Source organism: Apteryx mantelli, chromosome 3, assembly GCF_036417845.1.
Source record: "Apteryx mantelli isolate bAptMan1 chromosome 3, bAptMan1.hap1, whole genome shotgun sequence".
Lineage (NCBI taxonomy): Eukaryota > Metazoa > Chordata > Aves > Apterygiformes > Apterygidae > Apteryx > Apteryx mantelli.
Genome location: NC_089980.1, coordinates 43,386,388 through 43,408,397, shown reverse-complemented (window position 1 = coordinate 43,408,397; position 22,010 = coordinate 43,386,388). Strand labels below are relative to the sequence as shown.

General features: G+C 35.5%; 1 protein-coding gene across 2 annotated transcripts in view; it reads right to left on the bottom strand.

Moving 5' to 3' along the window:
* Positions 1-10,682: 10,682 nt before the first annotated feature.
* The window catches only part of BTBD9 (BTB domain containing 9), a 136,235-nt gene continuing 124,907 nt past the window's right edge, over positions 10,683-22,010 (bottom strand). For both annotated transcript variants that reach the window (XM_067293191.1, XM_067293193.1), the window contains 2 exons: positions 19,079-19,157; positions 10,683-11,959 (listed from right to left, as the gene is read on the bottom strand). In XM_067293191.1, the coding sequence (XP_067149292.1) occupies positions 11,765-11,959; positions 19,079-19,157 (274 nt within the window). In that variant the 3' untranslated portion in view covers positions 10,683-11,764. The remainder of the gene's footprint in view (positions 11,960-19,078; positions 19,158-22,010) is intronic.

Here is a 22,010-nt window from a genome sequence, read left to right as displayed (position 1 = left end):
ATAAGGTCCTTCACAGAATCTCACTCTGCTATGGGCTACTGTCAGACATACAATACCGGGGAGACTGTATCTCTAACCAAAGGCTCAAAGAGACTAAGCTGTAAGCATACAGAAGGTACTTTCATAAATAAATAACTGTTCAAAAGACTGGAAAGCAAATATACCTTTTATGGTTCTATGTTCTAATAATGCTTTCTCTTCCCAATTAGATTTTATCCTAGAGATGGTGGTACTTCAGTGTTAAACAATACTGTTATCTCCCTTATACATGTGCTCCCTTAAACATGTGATATATATGAATCTTAACATTCAAAAAACATTGAGATGTTTGATTAAACAGTACTATAGAAGCTAACATTTCCATACATTGCTAACAACTGGTCCATGTCCTCTGTGCAAGCCAGAAGGAAACGTGTGCAGCAGTCAGACAGTTTGTTGCTGATGGAGCAATGATTCTCTGAATATTTCAGTTTCTCCCTGAGTCATTCAGTCCTTAAAAGGCTTAAAAGCTTAAACTGAAAACTTCAAACTTAACACCTTAAAAACCAGACAGTAAAGAGCATTCATAAATGGCACCAAAGTTGGCACTAGACTAGACACTTGCAACTTCCCAATGACTGCTGCATCAAGGGATATTTTTATGATGCATTCACTGTTATTAAATGGGATGCACTTTTTTCTATACCTATGTTCTTCTGTTGCTTTTTAGAAAAAAAAAACATATTTCCTGCTATAGTAGCTTGGTGTATTATTGGTGGAGAAAATGGGGAAGAAAAAATGGGAAGGCAGAGGAAGATGGAGGCTCAAATAAGATCTTACATGAGTATTTCTTTTTTGCCTTGAGTGACGAGGCAGCCATTACCTGCATATTTTCCTTCAGATTTAATTTTCTTAGCACAGCCTCAGGATATTTAAGTGGCTGTTAATAGAGGGTAAATTACAAAACAATTAAGTAACAAAAATGTCCTGTTTATGTGCATTTTGCTCCATAGCATTAAGGCAAAATGATGGTTATGACTTGCTACGTATCTGGTCTTTCCAGCTCAGATTCAAACAATGTGTCATAGTGTTTTAAGCTTAAATTGTCACTGTTCATTAATAGGCAAGCCCATCCTTTAGCATTACAAACAACTTTGAAAAAAGCCCCCAGGCTGTAGTGTCCAAACTGACTATGCTTTTGTGTCTGTAGCTCCACTTCAGCCCGCACTCCTGTGTGATCCTTACCAGTAGATGGTGATTTTACAAGCCTAAGCACAAAGATAAGCTGGACACTTACCAGAGCAACGAGCAACATTTCTTCTTTGCTTTGCTCTTATTCAACTTTTTTTTTCTCCTCTCTATGCTTTGTTTTTTTTTTTCCTACTGGTATAACGTATCCAACATTTGCTCTGAGTTGCATTACCTTGAGCATTACAAATTGCATTATCCCTAGCATGACCAAAATTTTGCCTGAGGACTGCAATGGAAATTTCCAAAAGCTCTCAAGAAGCCTCTGACTTGTCAAGAAAGGGCAAAAAGCATGTACCTTCTTTTTAACCTGGGCGAGAGGCCTGGGAACGCAGATGGCTTCAGCATGCTCTACTCTTCCTTGACTTGGATTGTACAATTTTGTGGCCTACATTCAGTCCGTATTCTATTGGGCAAACACCATTTCAAAAGTAAGACTTCCTAATATCAGCATTCCCATATGTTAAAAGTGTAACAGTTCAGTAAGTGAGATGACTGGCAGCTTATCCTCCAAAATCTACATATCGATTATTTAGGGAACAGAAGGATCATGAAAGTGATCTGACACTTAAAATCATTGGGCATTTTCTCTGAAATCTAATGATTACTGTCAAACAACTTAACTTACTGCATGGCTAATCAACACACAAAAGAAATTAGATCTAATTATATTATGACATTGTATGGTTTGCTACGGTGCCTCTGTTTGACATTACAACTTGGTATCATATTTCTGACCTTCGAGTTTGACCTCTCTACTTTCTAGGTAACATGGGTTAGACATTTATGAATGGAGTAGCAAGGCACACCCACAACTACTTAAAAGATTACATGATAGAGGAATGGATTGTTGTTACTAGAGAACAGTAACTGCTTTTGGGTATGAAGCTCTGAAATCCAGGCACAGCATATAAAAATTCTGTTATATAAATGAGTTTGATGGCAGGTGAAGGCCTAGTCATCAATCAAATGCTCAGCACTCCCACCCTTCATGTTAGTCCAAGAGAAATCAAGTGTTCAGCACCTCTGAAAATCAAGCCTTTTTTTTTTTTAATTTCTTCCTCAAATTTGAAAATATTTGCCCTTTTTGTGTAATGAAATACTAATTCATACATTTCTTCTTCCAGAGACTACAGTGGTACTTCCTGGTAACAGCCGACTGTACCTGCTGTTCTCAACATTCTTAGTAGCTTCAGGGATTCACATTTGCCCAAACGTCACTGTGAAAATCACCAATGTTTTCTACTCTGATATTAGAGTTGTTGGGTTCTACACCAATAAAGGCCTTGCCAGGCTGGGAAATAAATCTAATTCTGCCAAAACTCTTCTACTGTCACATACAACATATAGCAGCACCAGACACGCTTTATCATTAGGTTAACAAAACTGCAGACAAGCAGTCAAACACAAAAGATCACTTTATTTCTCAAATCACAACCCTCTCATTCTTGAAAAGGTTCATTGCTAATTGTCACCATCTTAAATATATTCTGTATTTTTCCTGTGAAGTTAAATACTTTAAAGAAAAATCCCCAAAGAAATAAATACAAAGCACAACAGTTTCACTTTACAATTTGCTTTGAGCATTGTCTGGTCCTGCATTCACTCTGGAGAGTTCTTCCCCTCTGCAGCTCTTAAAAAGAAATCCAGGCTAACCTCCCTTGTTCTCCAGAGTCCTCTGCTTATCAGCTTTTAATACAAGTTCTTAACACAATGCTAGAGCATGCACAGTGTAGCTTATATTAGTTTAATAATTCTATAATCTTTCATTACAAATATACACATTTTTACTAAGAAGGTTATAACTGCGATGCTTCTTTTTTACTAGATGTTCATACAAAATTCCATATTACAAAATGCTTTTTTGATGATGTGCATGTCTGCTGGTGAAAAACTGCAAGGAAATCAGTACTAGCAAAGTTTACCAGGTTGTTCAGTAGATAACTTACAAAACCAGACAATTCCCAAAGCTGTTGCCTGCATAACCGCAGCACAACCTGCAACCAGCATTCTACCTGAAACTTAATTAGCCAAATGGTTAGCAATGCACATACATTGCAGTATAAAATGTTACCAAGGTGATCAGAACATGCTGTGAGAGGGATTATTCTCATACGATAAGCACAGTCCAGTACAATAGCGCAGCTCCTTCGAACAGCCAGGAATGGAGGTCTAATGCAGCAGTTTTTATGAGGGTTGTCACATTAAAGATAGATAACAGTAGTCCAGTGCGGGCAATATCATGTTCCTTCAAAGAGCTGAAAGCACTTCCCATATCAGAAGTTGTGCTCCCTAAAAGTTTTTCTTGAAAGAGATATAAATACGAGCCTGAATGGGTGTGACTGTGAATTCATCCCAGTTAAGTGTCTTACTCCAGATGTAGTATTCCTGAAAAGGTGATCACTGTATGGCAGGCTGATTTAGCTACATATTCATGCACTTAAAGAGTATTCAAAGACTACGATAAAGTATTCACTTTAGCTGAAACTTCTATCTGTTCACAACAAGGTCTGAGGTAGTTTAGAACCAAGCTATGGTTAGGAAACATAAGAAAGAGGGAAAGGGATTTAACGCACCAAACTATCAAGATACAACTGATAATTGCAGACAGAGAAGGGGAATGTAACCATAAACTTTTAAACTACTGTCTGTCAAGAAGGAGAAGCACTGACAGAAATGAGTGAAAAAGTTCATTAAAAGCTGAACTTCTATTTAGCCTGGCTCCTAATATTTAATTCATGATGTTTGAAGGAACAATGTTAACATTCACTCCAGAAAGAAAACCAAATGACAATAATGAAATTCAGTAAAGCAGAAAGGAAATGAAATTTTACAAGATATTAGATAAAGTTAATAGACATTGGGCACTGAATGTGAAGTAAAGCTATATTCTCAAGATGAGTCCAAGTGCTCAGTGGGATGTTTGTATCTGCAGATAGCTGAAATACCTTCTTCACACAGGTTTCTCCAGAAACTTGGGAATTCTTTGAAGGTTCACTTTTGATGATGCAGTTTATTGAGAAAACAACACTCATGTACAACAAACAAATTAAGCATATTTGTGCAGCACAGTGAGAGAGAAATACTTACAATTATGTAAGACTTAAATTAGATAAGCCTGCACACAGCCTGACCCTATATTTACTCAGGTCAACAGGAAAACTCTTATTGATTTCTCTCTTCAGGATAACAGACACAGTGCAAACAGATTATGGAAGTACAAGGTCCAAAAAGGCCAGTACTTCCCATATCCATAGACAACCAAACTGAAATTTTGCTCACGAGCACTTGACAGCCTACTGGTAGTTACCTTTGAAGTCTGATGCTAATGAACTGGGACTGAGATATTTTATTCAGCATATGGCACAGAGGTAAAAAGAAATCTGTGATACATCACAATTTGGAGGAAAGTTCCAGGGAACACTGCAGCAACAGCAACATGATGCTAGGTAGGGGGAAAAAGCGAAGGAGTAACAAGCAGATTGGGGGAGTGAGGTAGGAGAAAGTAACCCGTGAGGACTGGGACAAATAGACCTAGCTGGATTTACAGGACTCAGATCTCATGTTGCCGTTCCCCTGAAATGACTGAAGTCATGCTCCATTCTCTTCCTCTTTGACGAGCACTCACATTCATGTGAATGATAGATTCCTTAACAAAATTCCCTAAATTACAAAAAAGGCCACATAGAAACACATCCCTGAAAATAATCACTACGAAACAGATAGATCACTTTCTAAGCTATATGTCCACTGATGTATATTTAACTACATTACAGTCTCTTCCCAGATCGTTCCTTGCAACACTAGCCCTGGCTACCAGACTGATATTTTTCTAATCTAAGCATTTACACCCCATGAACTTAGTGTTATTGCTTTAAAACATTAATTCAAAATGTCTGTCTCTCAAAACTAATAAATATCATTCCAGTAACAGGTCCAAATCAGGAAATATCAATATCCTTGTTATTAAATTGGCATAAACAAACTCACAGAATGGTCCAAATGGAAACCTGGCCAATGGACAGCAGAAGAAACCTGCCTCTGCTCATCAGAAATGACCTCTGTGATGATTTCAAAAGCACTTTCTCAGTGTGACAAATTTCTGTGAGAAGTTCCTGTGAAAAATTTTACAATCTTTTAGCAGCTGAAAATATCTATAAAAACAACAGAGCTATAGAAGATGCCAAAAAACAATTCTGGGGACTTACCATGCTTCAAAAGCACAGTCTAAAATTTTTCATTAAAGAGGAAAACTTCTTAATATCTATCAATAAACACATTTATAGGATTATAGGTATTAACCATAAATCACCTAATGATCATAGCCCAGAAGTAAAGAGACAAGAGATATATGTGTAGACCAAAAATGATACCAAGAAAATGATGATTTCTGGTACATGTGCAAGTTTCATAGCTTTTCCTACAGAAAGAAGCTGCAATAACTACTATTCATTAGGATTACATAGCATACAGTTTTAGAGGTGCAAACCCTGATCTGAAAAATAATAACAGCCCTACTTACTGGATGTTTCAGAAGTCACCTGGTCCTTTTTGGATACGTAGCATTTGTTGTAAAAGGGTATACAGGTCAATTTTTTAAATGCCTCAAACTCCTTAACATAGACTGTGGTGTTGATGTATCTGCCAGTTTTCAGGAGTCACTGGATAACTCTGAAAATTATGAGAAACTAAGTTACATTCTTTCAACTGCGGGCTGAGGAACTGTACAAAGAGAGTGGATGTGCCAAGATAATAAACACAGAAATAGCTCAGTAAATTGCTGATGAGAAAATGTACTTGTATCACACCAACAGTGCAGGTCTCCTTCCTCTACAAAAGCCCAGGGCCTAAAGTAGCATGAGGCAAAGGAGAGGCATGTTTACACCTCTGCGCAGACTTAAGTCATCACTCGCATTCAGATTTTTAGCTAAAATAATCTGAACTTCAATTCTCATAACATGTATGTAATAAAATATTTTTTTTCAGAACATTGAGCTGTAACTATTCTATTAGGCTCGGGGCAAAGGGAAAAGAAATAATTACCTGATGTCTGATTGGGTGATAATGTCTAAAGCCAAGAACATATTATTACTCAATTTACTCACTACCACCATTTGTTTATAAGACAGTAAACAAACACATACACTACTACAAAACCTGCATATAATTGCACTTGTAGTCACTCTGTTGGCAAATGACAGATATCTGCAGTCTTCTCATCTGCAGTTTTCCACATACTATAGCTATTAATCTGGGCTTTCTTTATCTAAGAAAAGTTGCAGGGCGATCTTAAAACTGTAATTTTCTAGTAAGCGTTTTCAAAATCAAGCACAGACCCAGATTCTATCATGGAATATGGGCATGTACATACAGTACTTCAGTCAAAGCTTTGTAATGAAAACTTGTGTAGGGCCACTGAACAGCCTGCAATTTTTTAAAGCAATTAATGCTCATATGAAGGCTCGCTGTGTAAAGACTGCAAGCCATAGCTTACAAAGTAGAGAGGAGGAATATATATGATCTTTGGGCGGCACCACTGTCTTCAAGATGAGCATTTAATTTACTCTATTTTATGCACCTCACTACAGCCAAATTGCCAGGCCTTAACAACTGAGCAACAACAGCTTTGGACCTGATCACCCTTGTTTAGTCATTTACACATGTGAAGCAACCATAAAAAAGATTCAGTACCCTGCCATACTACAGCAGTAACCATTTCACACCTGCCTGCACAAAATTTGTTTAGTTTAGCAGCTTTAGAATTTGTTGTAAATTCAAGCTAAATAATTAGCTATTAGCTTAGTTGAACACATATATGAATATTTAGGCACTCCGATAAAAACTTGTCGCAGGACTTTATTTCCTGTATCCTGAACCAAGCTTTGTGGAGCTTCTGTGCTAACTTGCACTAACTAGTGCAGCTGACAACGTGACCGATCAGGTCTGTCAGAGCAAACTAAGGATTCTAACCTGAAGATGTTGTTAACTGGGAGACAGGGGAAGGGACCAGGCCCCTGGAGTCCTCCGGCATCTACAGATTATTATTATTTCTGAAACATGTCTGAGTCCTCTGGCACCTGATATGATATCATGCGAGCTTAAAAATGTTTACTTTTAACTAGGTTAACACTTACTGGCTCAGATATTTACTGACTGCTCCAACCACAACAACCACATCTTGCCCACTTTGATGTTATGTGAGCACCTCCCAAAATTTAAGTCAACGAATATTTTCATGGAGAAAAATAATGTATATCATTTCTACTTTCTGTGAAATCACATCTAAATTCTGATTCCATAGTAGTATCTTTGAGTGGGCATCTTGGTATAAATGGAACTAATAAATAACAATCAGATAAGAGTATCATTAACTTTGTCTTCTAATCTTTGCACTGAGTCTAGATTTAAATAACACTGTTGAATAATGAATGGATATTCATACATGCATTTGGTTGGAAAAGTTAAGAGTGGAAAAATTATTCACATTACTTCTCTTGCTTTCTTCCTCCCATGGAAAGCAACTGTGTTATCAAGTCAGATGCTAAACTGAAAATTTGCTAATTTGATTTCATAATTAGTAAAGATGAAGATGCATTAAGTTCATTTCAATTTTTCAGCAATGCTGAGAAGCACTAAACTCTTTCAAGCATTGTTGTCATAATAAACATTCAAAACTGATTTCTGTGGAAAGAGAAATAAATGGAGCTCTAAAGGAAGCAAACTGCAATGAGGAACAGTTCCTTCCCTAACAAAAACAGTGATTTCTTCTCCATGCTAAGTCCTTTACATCAATCTTGGATTAACTTCTCTCATAGTAATTCCAATTAAAATGCCACTTTTTCAGAAGCTAAGATTAAAATAAAAAGAACACTCTACAAAAAGTAATTCCTAAAAGAAAATTCTTTGCTTTTTAATACTTTTCTTTATAATTGAAAAGACATATTTTAGGAACTTGTTTTAGAGCTGTTTGACAGTGGTTTGAAAACAGAGCTGTGCACTTTTTGCTCAGCTCACAAACTCATTTTCCCAGATAAATCAGTTTTACAAATACTGAATTTACTCTTCCTGAAATGACTGATTTTTGGCCATACATTTCTGTGAATAAAAATCTTTTAAATTCAGTTGGAAAAAGTAAATTAAATGAAGAGACTTTAGAAAGAGCTCTGTTGAGCTCCATATGAGTTAGACATAAGTCTGAACTCAACCTATGGAAGAAGAACAGAGAAAATGAGGCATGAGGAATTTAAAGATAGTGATTATTATAACTGAACTACTAAATAGAAATAATGTCTCGGTAATGACAATATAGTCAGTTCTGTTACCTAGAAATCTAACAGAAGAACTATTTTATAGTTTCTGACAAGAAGGCAAAGAACATGTGGTCAATTTTGTTCCAACTCTGTTGCAAATAAAACATGCATAAGTGATATGCAATTTTGAATAATATCTCAGCACTCTGCAGAGAAGCCCTGATGTTAAAAATCAACTCTTGTTTAGCCAAACAGCACAATTTCTTTCCACTGAAAGAAAGAAAAAAAAAAGATTTCAGAAGAATATGCAAGAATCATATCTGAAATTGGGAGTCAATAAATACAATATATACATACACCATTAGAAACAATGGGAATATTCACACCAAACATAAATCAGTTCTGTGTGATATTTTCCTTTGTCACTAGCATATTATGTTGCTGATGGAGTATTTAAGGCAGAGGACTATAGCAGGCAATAAAGATATTGCAGGTGTTGGGGGGGGAGACAAAGCAGAGTTGAGGTCCCTTAAACATTTTGACATTATTTCTTTGAATAAAAAAGTATTCACACTAAAAAATGTTAGGATGTGGTGATGCTTGTCTTAAAGGTTTGAAAGCTCTGTGATCACATTTGACTCACTTCAATGACAGGGTCTAAGAATAACTGTAACACAAGAAGTCTGTGAGAAAGGCCAGACGTGACTGAGAATCAGTCTAATACTCAAAAATTCTATTTATTTATATTAAGGGATAATGCTAACATGGTTTTTGTTTTGACCAATCTTTTTAAGGGATATTGGAAGTCCCTTAGGACCTAATCCTTTTTCCTTTGGGAATCTCTCATACCTGTTCATTCAGATTCTTCATACCTGAAAACTGACCACTATAGCCCCTGGCAGAGAGCTAAAGTCATAGGAAATACATAGGTGTTTTTATTCAACAGTGAGTCACAAGACAAGAACAAAAAGACTTGCAATAGTTTATAGCTTTTTTTTTCAGACTGATTTGTATCCTAAAAATTAATTGTCCAAGTCAGAGATTACAAACTGAAAATCCTGCTCTTTCTCTGATAGCCTAAACTCAGAACAGCTAGCACAAACTTTTTTCATTCTTATCTTAACACAATCTCTACAACAGTGACTACTAAAGACTAACACAGCTAGGATGTTATGGTCTTTGTTTATCCACAGTTTGAGAAACTTGTTTGATGAAACTGCACAGAAATAACAACACTGGCACTGAAGGACCTGTCTACCAAAGACAAGGCATGCTCCACGCGTCTCAGTAGTTCCAGCATGGATTACAACTGGAATAGAGGAGTTCTCCATTTTTTTCTCTTCAAAGGAAAAAAAAAAGTTCTGAATTTTTGGACCTTAAATAAAAGGGTTTGCTTAAATAAAAGGGATGTGTTCCCATTAGTCAGGCTCAGTTTTTTCACGGTAATTGGCAGCCAAGACTAGCTACAGGCTTATGAGCAATATCCTGCCTCAGAACTCAAGACTAAGGCAGATGTGGCATATATTGAAAGCTACGTATAACGCGATGTGCATGCATCTTCACTGAGACACATCATAAATCAGAAAATAGCGGTGGGAAGGAAGGAGGCTGCATGCAAACATCAGAAAAACGGAACTGGGACCTGCTCATGAAAAATACTATAATATTATCAATAAAACCAAACCAATTTTACTGGAAATAAGAAAGAGGAAGCATATCTCCTTTAACGTGTCTACTGATTCATTGCTACCATTTGTTATGTTTCTTCTTTTTTCAGCCCAACTGATATCCAACATGAAAATTCTTTCAAATTAAGCGGTGTGACAAATTAACATCCTATTTGCTATGCTGATATAACTCATTTTATCACTATGGTTATACAAAGGAAAACCATATTTAACCTACACTACCTTTGTTTTCTTCTGACAAGGCTATCTGTCACCAAGGAAATTCCAAGTTCATAAAACTGGAGAGCCAACATTTCCAAGATAATGTACCTCATGCGGAGAATCAACCCTCCTAATCAGTTTTGCCAATTACCTCAACGTTTGTCTTAATACAGAAACACTTCATCACATACTGAAAGACCAATGTGGAGCTCTTCTAGAAGCCATGTGGACCTGCAGAGTATGAGACTGCATCATCATTAGTGTGAAAACACTTAAAACAAGCAAAGCAGATAATCGATCCAAACAGACACAGATGGATAACTAATTCTGTGATGCACAGTAAGAGCTAGATTTTTTACAATACAGTATTAAAGCATCCTATTTTATGAAGATGATGAGAAAAGTTTATGCATGGCCTTTAAATTTTAGGCTCCACAATGTAAAACATTCTTTTCTTGGGTAAAAATAATTATCTGCAAATTCCTGTTTTTGTATTCTGAACAACTGCTTTTTAGTAGTCAGGTGCAGTTCCACTTTTCTAAACAAAAAATCTGTCAAACTTTTCTTGGAAATACAGGTAAAATGTATGTAATCATCTTCAAGAGCAGAAAATATGTTTTTCTCAAGATGGATGCCTCATTTAGGAGTTTCCCCTTTGAGTATAAGAAATGACAATTTTGTACTTTGAAAAGTCAACTAAGGTCAAGATTAATATAGCATCCATTAATTAGTTTGTTGATATCATGAAGGCTTTTCTTGTCATCCCACTGATGAATGAGGGAATTTGCATCTCAGCAGGTAAACACACTTGATACTTCCTTAATCTACTGCACTGCATTTTTTTCTTATTTTTGGCTGTAGCAAAGTGGGATACAGAGTCAAAATGATTTAGAAGACAGCTTACTAGTTACAAAGGAATATGAATTAAGAATAAGCTTAAAAAATAACAAATATTCCGTACTGATGTGTTCCATAAAGATAAACATTTTCTTTGCTAATGGAAGCCTTCAGGGAACAAATACTTATTTCATATGCTTTCCATTCTGCTGCTCACAAGTCATTTTACATTTCCACTGTAGCTCTGCCTTTTATTTCCTTCCGTTCTCCTTGTGTTGGTTAGATTAGAGAGGTAGGGTGTTAATGGGGTACTTGATGAAGACTGAAGACCTATTTTCTCCCCCCCTGGAGACCAGCCTGATTTGAACAAATTGAGGAGAGTGAAGCAGTCTCTTCATGTCCTTGGGAAGCCTTTTCCATTTCAGCATTTCCAGCTTCCAGACATGGTCCTCTTTGTTCACTGAGAGGAAAAAAAAAAAAAAAAATCGTGCCAGCACAAGAAGGTTGTGAATAATTTCATATAATGTCAACGGGTCTTCAAAAGCTCCCTTTCAATCTCTTTTACGGTTGGTGAGCATGTGAACGCAAGGTGGATCCAGGAGGGGAATGCTGGGAACTGGTGCTTCCAGCTCGAACAGGGCGAGAAACAAGCTGTTGTCCACCAGTCCCCAAATCTGTTGTTGCCACTTCCTTACTGCCCTCATCCTTGTGGGTACTGTTCTGTGCTGGGCACTCAAAATGCACACAGTGAAACACCTGGAGAGAAAAAAAAAATGAAGATAAAGCAAAACAATTAAATGCTTAATGCTTAAATGCTAAATGTTCAAACAATTAACTGCTGGCAAAAGCATGATCATAATAAAATGAAATCTCTATGGAAGCATGCAGGCCAGATCAGTGCCAAAGCACTGGCAAAGTACAAATTAGAATGTTCATCATGAGATCCAAAGCATCTGTCTGTGTACCATGAACATTATGAGGTGATACCACTAATAACAGCAAAGTATGAGAAGGTCTCCAAATTATACAAACCTTTATGTACGGCACTGAAAATCAGACAGATTGTTCCAAAGCAAATAGAGATATTTGTAAATGATATTTTCTTTGCAAAGTAACATAAATACCTACTATCAGACAACATGCTGTTGGATAACAACAACAATAATATTAATTGTCTTAAACATACCTTATGATCTATTTACATCCTCAAAAACTGAATGTTCATACACACTAGAAATGAATTTTTTATCATTCTCCATATAATTCTATTTCTGGATAGACCTCTGCTGTAATCAATAATACCTCTGCAGACATATCCTGGAATATGTAGAAATGTCTTCGGAGTGTCCAAGGAGACTGCTCCTTCATTGAATGAAATATTCAGCTTCAAACAGTGATCAATTTCTGATTTTTCAAGTGATACCTGGACCATTGTACAGGTGATTATATCTTAGAGAAGAGAACCATCTCTTTAAGCATTTTTTCAATTTATTTTCTAGTTTACTTACTCTTACTTATACAATACTTTGCTCTCGTAGGGTTTGGGAGGAGAAGAGGAGGAACTCTTTTAAAATGTCACTAAATTTCTTTCCATATGATTTCTCATAGCTATAATTGCACAGTTTTGCCACATGCTATACAAATTAATTTTTTCTTACACTAATTTAAAATTTGCTATTTTCTCATGTATTGTAGTTTTATAGCTAAAGCTTGATGAACATTAAAAACTGAATTTTAAAGTTACTGTTTTTAAACTTTCACTGAGTTAATTTTATATGCTTTTATGACATCTTCTATTCTTTTTATAATTTTATAAGTTCATGTTTTTAAATCTCTCCTCACAAACAAGGGTAATCTCTTATAATCTTAACTGCCGTTTCCCATACCCTTTCAAGTTAACACAGACAAAATCAGATACCATAAACAAAACATGGGTATACTACTGATTCTTTTTTTTTTTTTTTTTACCCTCTCTTTCAAACAACTGAAAATTCTATTATTCTTTTTGACTGTCCTTGAACAAGTGCACATTGAGCAGACATCTGCAATGATGTGTCTGCAATAGTCCCTGGGTCTTTTCTGGGGAGGTATCTAGTTAATCAGATTCTGACAGTGTGCATGAAACCAATAAAAAATTATTCACATTGTGGGTTTTTTGTAGCTTCATTATATTTTCTTGTGCCGCTCAATGTAAAAATTCTTGCAATTTTTTATATAGATACATAATGATGCATATTTATATCTCTATATATACATGCATGTTCACACATAAAGATGTATTGCTATGCCTCTACATATATACATGTGAACAGATTACAAATATATCTACATGTACACACACACACACACACATATATATACCTACAAATACACACACATACAATGGCTTTCCTCTAGATGCATTGTAGTGAGTTTTCTAAAGTCTAATTTATACAGTGGCATGAATTCTCCCTATTTATTATAGCTCTTGAGAAGCCAATTTTTTCATTCGGTTATATTTCTTGAGAAGCCCCTTTCATACTTTATCATGCTCTTATGTTTTTGAAGTGACAGCTATCGTCATTTTTCCAGGCACACTTATCAGCATCAGGAATTCTAGAAAAGAACAATATCTCATCAATTCATCTCTGTTATACGCTGCTTTTCTTGAAAGGCAGTATAGTCTAATGAATAGAATGAAGGTCTACAAATCAGAAGATTCTGTATTTCTACTGTATCCTATGCCAACAGTGTTTCTCATTTAAAATTTCCCTTTAAATAGTGATGTAAGTGTTGTTGTTTTTTTTAACATAGTATGGATACTGCTAAAATTTAGCCAATGCTAGTCTATTAAAACTGAAGTACCAATTCTTAACTTCTAACTTTCATTTATGTTGTTTCTTTCATACTAAGCTCTTTAATGTTCATCTCAGCATGAGGATGATAAAATTGGTGATGATGATGAGGAAATTACACAAGATTTCAATGAAGATTCTTGAAAACAGCATAATAGTCACAATTAAATACTTACAAATTTACTCATGTAGACATACACTGAGACATTAAGCAGCAATAATGAATTGAGTAAAATATTTGTAGACACAGTAATGAGAACTCTTTAGATGCAAGTGTCATGGCAGGGGGAGACTAGAGATCCACTTCTGTTCTCACTAAAATCAGCAGAGGCTTGGTCATCAGGTTTACGTTAAAAAGCCTCCTCCTTTCAAGGAATAACAGTCAGTGATGCCTGAGTCATAAAAGAACTCCATAAAAAAAATTTGGAAGAATGGAAATAGGGAAAAAAAGGCAAAAGCAAATGGAATCAAATAAAGAACGATGAAAAAAGAGAACTACTCAGAAATACATTAATCTGTCTGCTGCCAAGTGATGAGCACAGGAAGGGTGGAAGAAAGCAGTTGTGACTGAATATAGTGGTATGGCAATGCAAAATATGATCAGAATAAAGAGAGACATAATAAATGAGAACCAGACCATCAAGTTCACAAGAAAATTACAGAATGGAATAGAAGAGAGGGAAAGTGGATGTGCAAACTTAAAGAGATATTTCAGAAGTTAGGACAAATGCAACATAAGGAACTGTGGTTGCCAGAGAAGGTAGCAGGCTTTCCAAGAGATGGTGCTAGGGCATTTTGACCTAAGTAGGAAACGCTGCTAAAACAGTAATGAATCATTGCCTCAGTGTTCACAAAGGAAGATAAGAGCCAGATAACAGAAGCACATATACTTTTCCCAGAAGAAACACAAAAAATACTGAAAAAATCATAACAGGTGATTAAAAACAAAAAAAAGCCTATCTGAACTTCAGAATAGCATGAGATCAGTCTCAAAACTCCATAGAAAATGACAAATTTTAGCAATCTGCAGGCATATTTCAAACCTTTTGGAAAACAGAGTGACAGATATAGCTACAATATGAGATTCTCAGTAACTAGGCAGGGGTCAGATTCTTTTGTCTTTAAGACAAGATACTCAAATCACAGAGGTGGTAGCCTGTCTAGGCTGTAAGTTCAAGATGTTTGTGAGCTTATGAAAACTTTTTCTTATACAGCTTTGTTCTACTTAATTCCTACCATGCACTGCATTTTACACCTTCGTAACATACGGTAAACCATAACTAGTTGATAATGCTTACACCTTTTCTTTCTTTTTGCAAGTATTATTCACTCTATTTTAAAGGAAAGGAAAAAAGGGAAAGAATCAACAACTTTCTATACACAGCCCAACATTAACTTGGGGTCTATAACACAAAAGATGAAATCTCAACCCTACTAAAATCAATGGAAATCTTACCACTGATGTCTATAGGACAAAATTTCAACTTACAGCTTGATTCCCCATTCTGTGTTCATTCCATTAAGCTATGTTGCCTTCTCAGCTTATTATATCTTCCTAAAATTGTAAGCATTTTTCCATTTTTGCCTCATTCTCACAGTATTGTGTGCTTTACAGTGTTAGTCCAAGTGAGGAAGGCTAGTAAAACTGTTAATCTGAGGTAAATACATGACAATACATGGAAAGGTATGATTTAATGATGTTTGCAGGCATTCACAGAAAATTAATCTCGCCAAAAAAATACTGTTTAGAAAAAGTTAAATTGTGAACAAAAGAAAAGCATAGCACTAGCCTATTTCTTTTGAACTTATAAGTTTTCTGATATAATGCAGCACAAAACAGAATTTTTAGAACAGTTCCAAAGCACAAATGCACAAGCTTTTCTTTCCTGCTTTCTAATCACAGACAAAATATGCCTTTTTTGGTACTCAGAAAAGTCAAATAAAAAGACTTTTGCAGTATGACTTATCCTATTGATTTGAAAACATAAACCATCCTTAAAACAAACATAAATTAAAGTAAGTGTAATTTATACTGTCTCTGTGACCACTTTCTATTTTCAGAGTGATATAAATGGGCCTTAATGTCCATGGGAATGAAGGTATGTGGAAGCAGAAACAGTGCAAAGTAGGAGATTATCGAGATACAGAACTGATTTTGTACACTGTATTGGCTGTATCTATGACTTGAAAGAAGACAGAGATGATGACATTAGCAGAGGAGGAACTATTCTGAATTCAAAGCGTTCAATATCCAGCTAAACAGTAGTGGATTAGGGAAAGTCAGATAGTTGTACTTCAGTGAGAGAAATTTATGTTGTAAGACTCAAAGAGAAGGAAGGAAGGAAGGGGAAAAAAGAAAAAAAAAATACAGTTGAAGGACTAGGAAAAGTATCTATCTTTATGGGGGCCTGACAGCAGAAGGCTTTAGAAGAAGTAAAATGAGTCATCAAGTAGTTCAGAATCAGAGGAAACTGCTTATGTTCTTAGTGAAGAGATTACTGAGCCGATTGCCTCTGGAACAACCCAAACTTTGGTTACAGTGTTATTATTAAAATTGAAAGTATTAGAAAAGTCTTGTTGCAGTCTTCTGCAAACAAAACCTTATGACAAAATGTTATGGATCATCAATTTAATACATATCAAAGCAATGTAATTTAGCAATATGTGCACTCTAATAATGTTGCTCTTATAAATTTTAGCAGAAATGCATCGTTTGAAAAATAAATTTACTATGGGGTACTAAGACAAAAGAGAAAAGACCTAGAACAGGAATGTGTATTTATAGTCCTATCAAGCTACCATATGAATAGCTGTAGTCTGAATTTGCACACACTAATCTTCACCATAGTTTTACAGTGCTTCACATGAATAACAACATGGTATATTCAGTTCTTCAGAAATTATAACCAGTTCCTACTTAGAATTATGCCTAAAAGGCCATTACTTTTCAGTGCTTAAAGCTATCTTTAAGAATTAAAAAGTAGTAGGAAATATTTCTTGTAGGCTGATTTGCTAAGCTTACCCAATGCATCTCACATTGGGTACCACTGGTGATAGAATACTGCCTAAACAGAACACTAATGTGATTTCACCCAGCTTTTCCCAAATTACTTTACTATGCACTTTATCTTGATATAAGTGGATCAAGTATTCAGTGGCAGAAACGGAACCTATTAAGAAAAGCAAAAATAACAGCTAATCATATCCAATGACTAACCTATGAAATCTTTCTTTTACTGTTATTCAGCATAACACATAGCAATTTAATCAGAGCCAATGTATAACTTTAAAATAAGTTTTGCATATGTAGATCATCTATGTCATTGCCACAGAGGCCAATACAGATGCATTTACAGAGAAAATGGATTTAACTCAGCCTCCTTTCACAACCATAGTCTTAAAGTCCAGTAAATATCATATTTATAATTTCCCCACATTTTCACTATTATATTCATATTTATAGGAATATATAAGCGTTTAGATATACTGAAGTGCTTATAAAAAGAAATTAACATGCAAAGTAAATACTACTTTGCTTCTGTATTTTGAAAAACATGCAGGCATTTTAAAGGGCTGGATAATATATATTTCCATTTGTGTCTTTACTTACTGATGCTCTTCTTGATTGATCTTCTGATATAAAATCATTCATTTTTAGTAGATATATTAAATTTACTACACTTTAAATACATAGTACTAATAAAGTCTTTTTTAGTAAAGAGATGAGAACCTACGAATACTGACACGAGAGCAAACAGGACTGTATACATCAATCAGTAATAAAAAAGGCCTACTGCATGCGCATGCAACAAACCTTCCAGAGGCAGCTTCTGACTCTGTATTTCTGAGAATTCATTGATGAAGACTAAACTACACTCTACAAGAGACAGTGCTTAGAAAAAACTTTTTAAATTGCTATTCCCAGTTCAGTCAGCTTCTTTCCAACTGTCTGGTGAGAACTACTATTAACATCTGGTCATGCATATGATAGCAATAATTGCTCTAAAATTGGACATAAACAATGCTATTTTACAATTCTTCCAATGCCTTACTAAGGACCAGCATCCCCATATCCTAAATAAGACCAGAAATCCTGACTTTTCATATTGTTAGAGTTGGCAGACTCAACTAATACTACAAATTTAATAGCATTATCCAAAGTTCACTGTAAAGGGTGGAAGTACCATGTTTTGTGGTGTTCTACACGTGTGGGGTGTAGACAGGTGCATGTGCATGTGTACACACACACAAGCAGCCCCTAGTGCCCCTGCCATCTTGCCATATAAGGTCTTAATCTCAAAGACTTGCAAATATTCTTAAATTTACATATTGTAAATAGTTTCACTGAAGTTAGTTGTAAAATCTGGACTTCATTTGAGACAATACACAACAATTATGAATTGCAGAAGCACAAGAAAACAGAAAGAGGATGATACTGAACTCACTAGGTTTCCGCAAAACATGTTTTTTCTATATGAAATAAATGAAAAAATCTCTTGGTTTGGCTACTATTGGTTAACTGATTTACTGGGTATGAAAATTAATTATAAAAGAATCTTATGCAAATAAGATTTTCTTAGGAAGAATGAGATTTTTCTTATGTTTTATTCATTAAAAAGATAATGTAAAGGTGAAAAAAACAAGTAATCAGAGGCTATATGCCTTTCTTTCGTGCATTATAATGGTAATTTGATCATTCATCAAAATAAGGAATAATTTAAATATTAACCAAACCTGATAGGAATGTTTGATGGCACTGTGCAAAAGTCAAAACCAGATGCGTTTCTTGTACTTTGTCGGGGGGGGTGGGGGGAATCCTCCACCCTGGCAGCACCCCTCCAACTCTACAGAGTCTGGGAAGATGATAACAGAGTTCACAAATATTTAAATAAGGAAAGCATTCTTTTTTTGCTAGACTGCCAGCATGAAAAGATTAGGCATTTTAGAGAGCATTATTGATTTCATAGTAATATATGAAAACTAGGTATATTTTCATATATTCATGAAGAATACAGGTTTTCTTTTCTTGCAAAGTCCTTACCTCATTAGCTGTGTTGTGAGTTCCAACTATTCTGATGAAAGATGCAGGTTGTTTATCAAAAGTGATTGTTTGCCAGGATCTGCAAAAAATCCAAGAAAGCCATACAAAAAATATTAATAACCACAGTCACAACAGCTTGCAGTAAAATATACAGAGAATCCACTCAAGTGACAGCACAGGCTATCACGTAATGGGACAAACAGAAAAACACTTTCCATGGCCTGAACTCCCAACACTCCTTGTTCTTTTTTATTTTTAAGCCCCTCGTGTTTTCCTGCATAACTTAGTATTATAATTTATATGCAAGAATAATACTCACACTATTATTAAAACTTAATAAAATGGTAACAGAAAAAAAAATTGAATCAAAGTCTAACACTCTTGACTATTACTAGCAGACAAACAGAAGGAAATGCATCCACCTGTGAACTACTTTTGAGAAATCATCAGCACTTGGTTAAAGAAAATCATAGCTCTAGGAATACCAACAGAGGATCTCCTCCATCCCACTCGGTAACCAGAGTAGCGGAGGCAGAGGAGCCAAGCCTGCCTCGTAGAGGCCCCAGTACTTTCGGTAACTGAAGAGTGACATATAAGTGTTCTCACTTCCGGTTGTGAGGATTTCCCCATCCTGACACAGAGGCAGCAAGAAGAGCAGACCTCCCCGCAACACCTCCCGCCAGAGCCAGAGCTTTTTGGATAAAAGGGCTAGGCTGGGAACACTATAGTTTTCCTCATTCATACTCTTCGGATTTGGGTGAGGTACAACAGGTCTTAAGTAGCCTAACGAACAGCAGGCAAAGGACTCTGGTTCCTACCATACTCTCGTGCTCACAAAACATACTAGCAGTAAAACAAAAGAAACAAACAATAACAACAGGATCTGAAGGTTTCAGTTTTGTGACAGTCTTCCATTACCCTAATCAAGTTAGAATTAAAATTATTTTTTTATTCATAAAACTTGAAAGCTAGATACAAAATTTAACTTTCAGCAAAACTAGACTCTATCACAGAGGGCTTCAATGATAAAATGTAGTTAAATACCATGATGAACTTACTAAAGAGGAAAACCATTGGATAAAGTTTTCTTGAATGTATTCAGAATACTTCCAAAGTGTTCATAGAAGAAATAAAGGACCAGACAAAACAAGCAAAACCAGAACAAAACAGCACTCACCACCAGTAGAATACATCAAAGCCTGGCAGCAGTAACAGCTTTGCTGCTCACTATTTGTCTTGCACTAGAACTTCTTCCTAATAGAAAACTATCATAATCTGTTTTTCACAAACATGGCATTTTTGGTTCTAATTTACTTGACTATACTTTTATCACTGCTGTCAGGTTATATTTCCTTAAAGACGATTATGAGCCTGCTAAAGACCCAATTTCAAGTGTCTTACTGGTATTACTACATGAAGTAATGGATTCAAGTAGAGTTATTCATGACATATAAAGGTGAGGTCTGAATCAGGACTCAGAGGCACAGGAGTTATCTACACTGCATGGTTTATTTATATTCCTTTTATCTTGAAGTATAGACTCCCAAAGACGAGTGGCTGTGACAATTAGATAATTGTAACACTATTTCTCATAACAAACTATTGCCATAGTTTGCATTAATGCATATGCTTTTACACTTAAACATGTACACTTTATGCAAGAAAAGTGATGATGTGAAAATGAGACTTCCCTATTTAGTGATTTGGAAAACATGCTAAAACTGAGCTAAATGAAAGAGCTTAAAACCTTAAGAAAGCTATTAAGAACAGTCTATGCCATCATAGCCTCTAAGCTAGAGTTTGTGTCCTATGACTGGAGAAAAAGGTTAATTAGGGATCATAGAACGGAATATAGATGGTAATATATTTATTTATAGTGCTTCTGAGCACCAGTCAAGTATCACTGCCAGAGTTCAGCACAGATTTTCCAAAGATGGATGAAAATGACACAACTAACCAGTCATGCAGCTGGGGAAGTTATTAAGAGAAGCTGATAAGTCCGCTGCAGATCCTTTTGAAAACACGCTTCTAGATCACCTCCTCCAGGAAACTCCTAAATTCTTCCACTTCTCACAGCACTACACATCCATATTTTCTGCCACACTGCTGTTATAATTGCCCTTTTATTAATATCAAAACATGATATAACAGTAATTTTTTTTCTTGAGGATGTGAGACTTGAAGGGAGATTGGGTTTTCAACAAATTTTGTCTTGCGAATATTTACTGTTTTAAGTATGTGTCTATTTTACTCCCTTCCCTTAGAAAAAGAGGAAGTCAGAATTACAAACAGCTTGTAGGAGTGTTATTAAAATTCAATATTGCCACTAGAGAATTAGTTCTTGATGGGATAATGAGAACATTAGGTCTCTTAATTTATTTTCTCAGAAAAAGGGAAAAGGCAAAATAGAAAACAATCCAAACGGATTTGGGAAGAAGATACATTCAAAATAAGCAAAGCAAAACTTCTTGAATAAAAAGCTGCACCAATTTCATTTAGAACAGTATATCTGAGAATATCAACAGATGCAAAGCAACACCTCTCCCCAATCTGAATGGGATTATGCAGCAGAGAGATAATTTATACTGCGTAACTATTTCCATGTGGGAAGAGAGATTAGCCACAGAACATTATCATGGCATATCTGCCTTCTTTTTCCATTTTTTGCTGATATAACATATTCAGTAAGACTTCTGTTTATGTATCAAGCCATAACAATTGTTCAGTGGTGTTCTGCAATTAAATGGAAGACATCACAGGTAAGCCTTGCATTTAGCTTGAAGTTTCTTTTCAATTTTCTCCTTTTGCTACTAGTTATCTCTTCTGGTACCATTAACATAATTTCAATTTCTCTGTAGAATTTTTATTTTGCAAATGGTTTTGTAAATGTGTAGCCAAGCCATGCATATGTGCTAATTTTACTCTTTCCTCA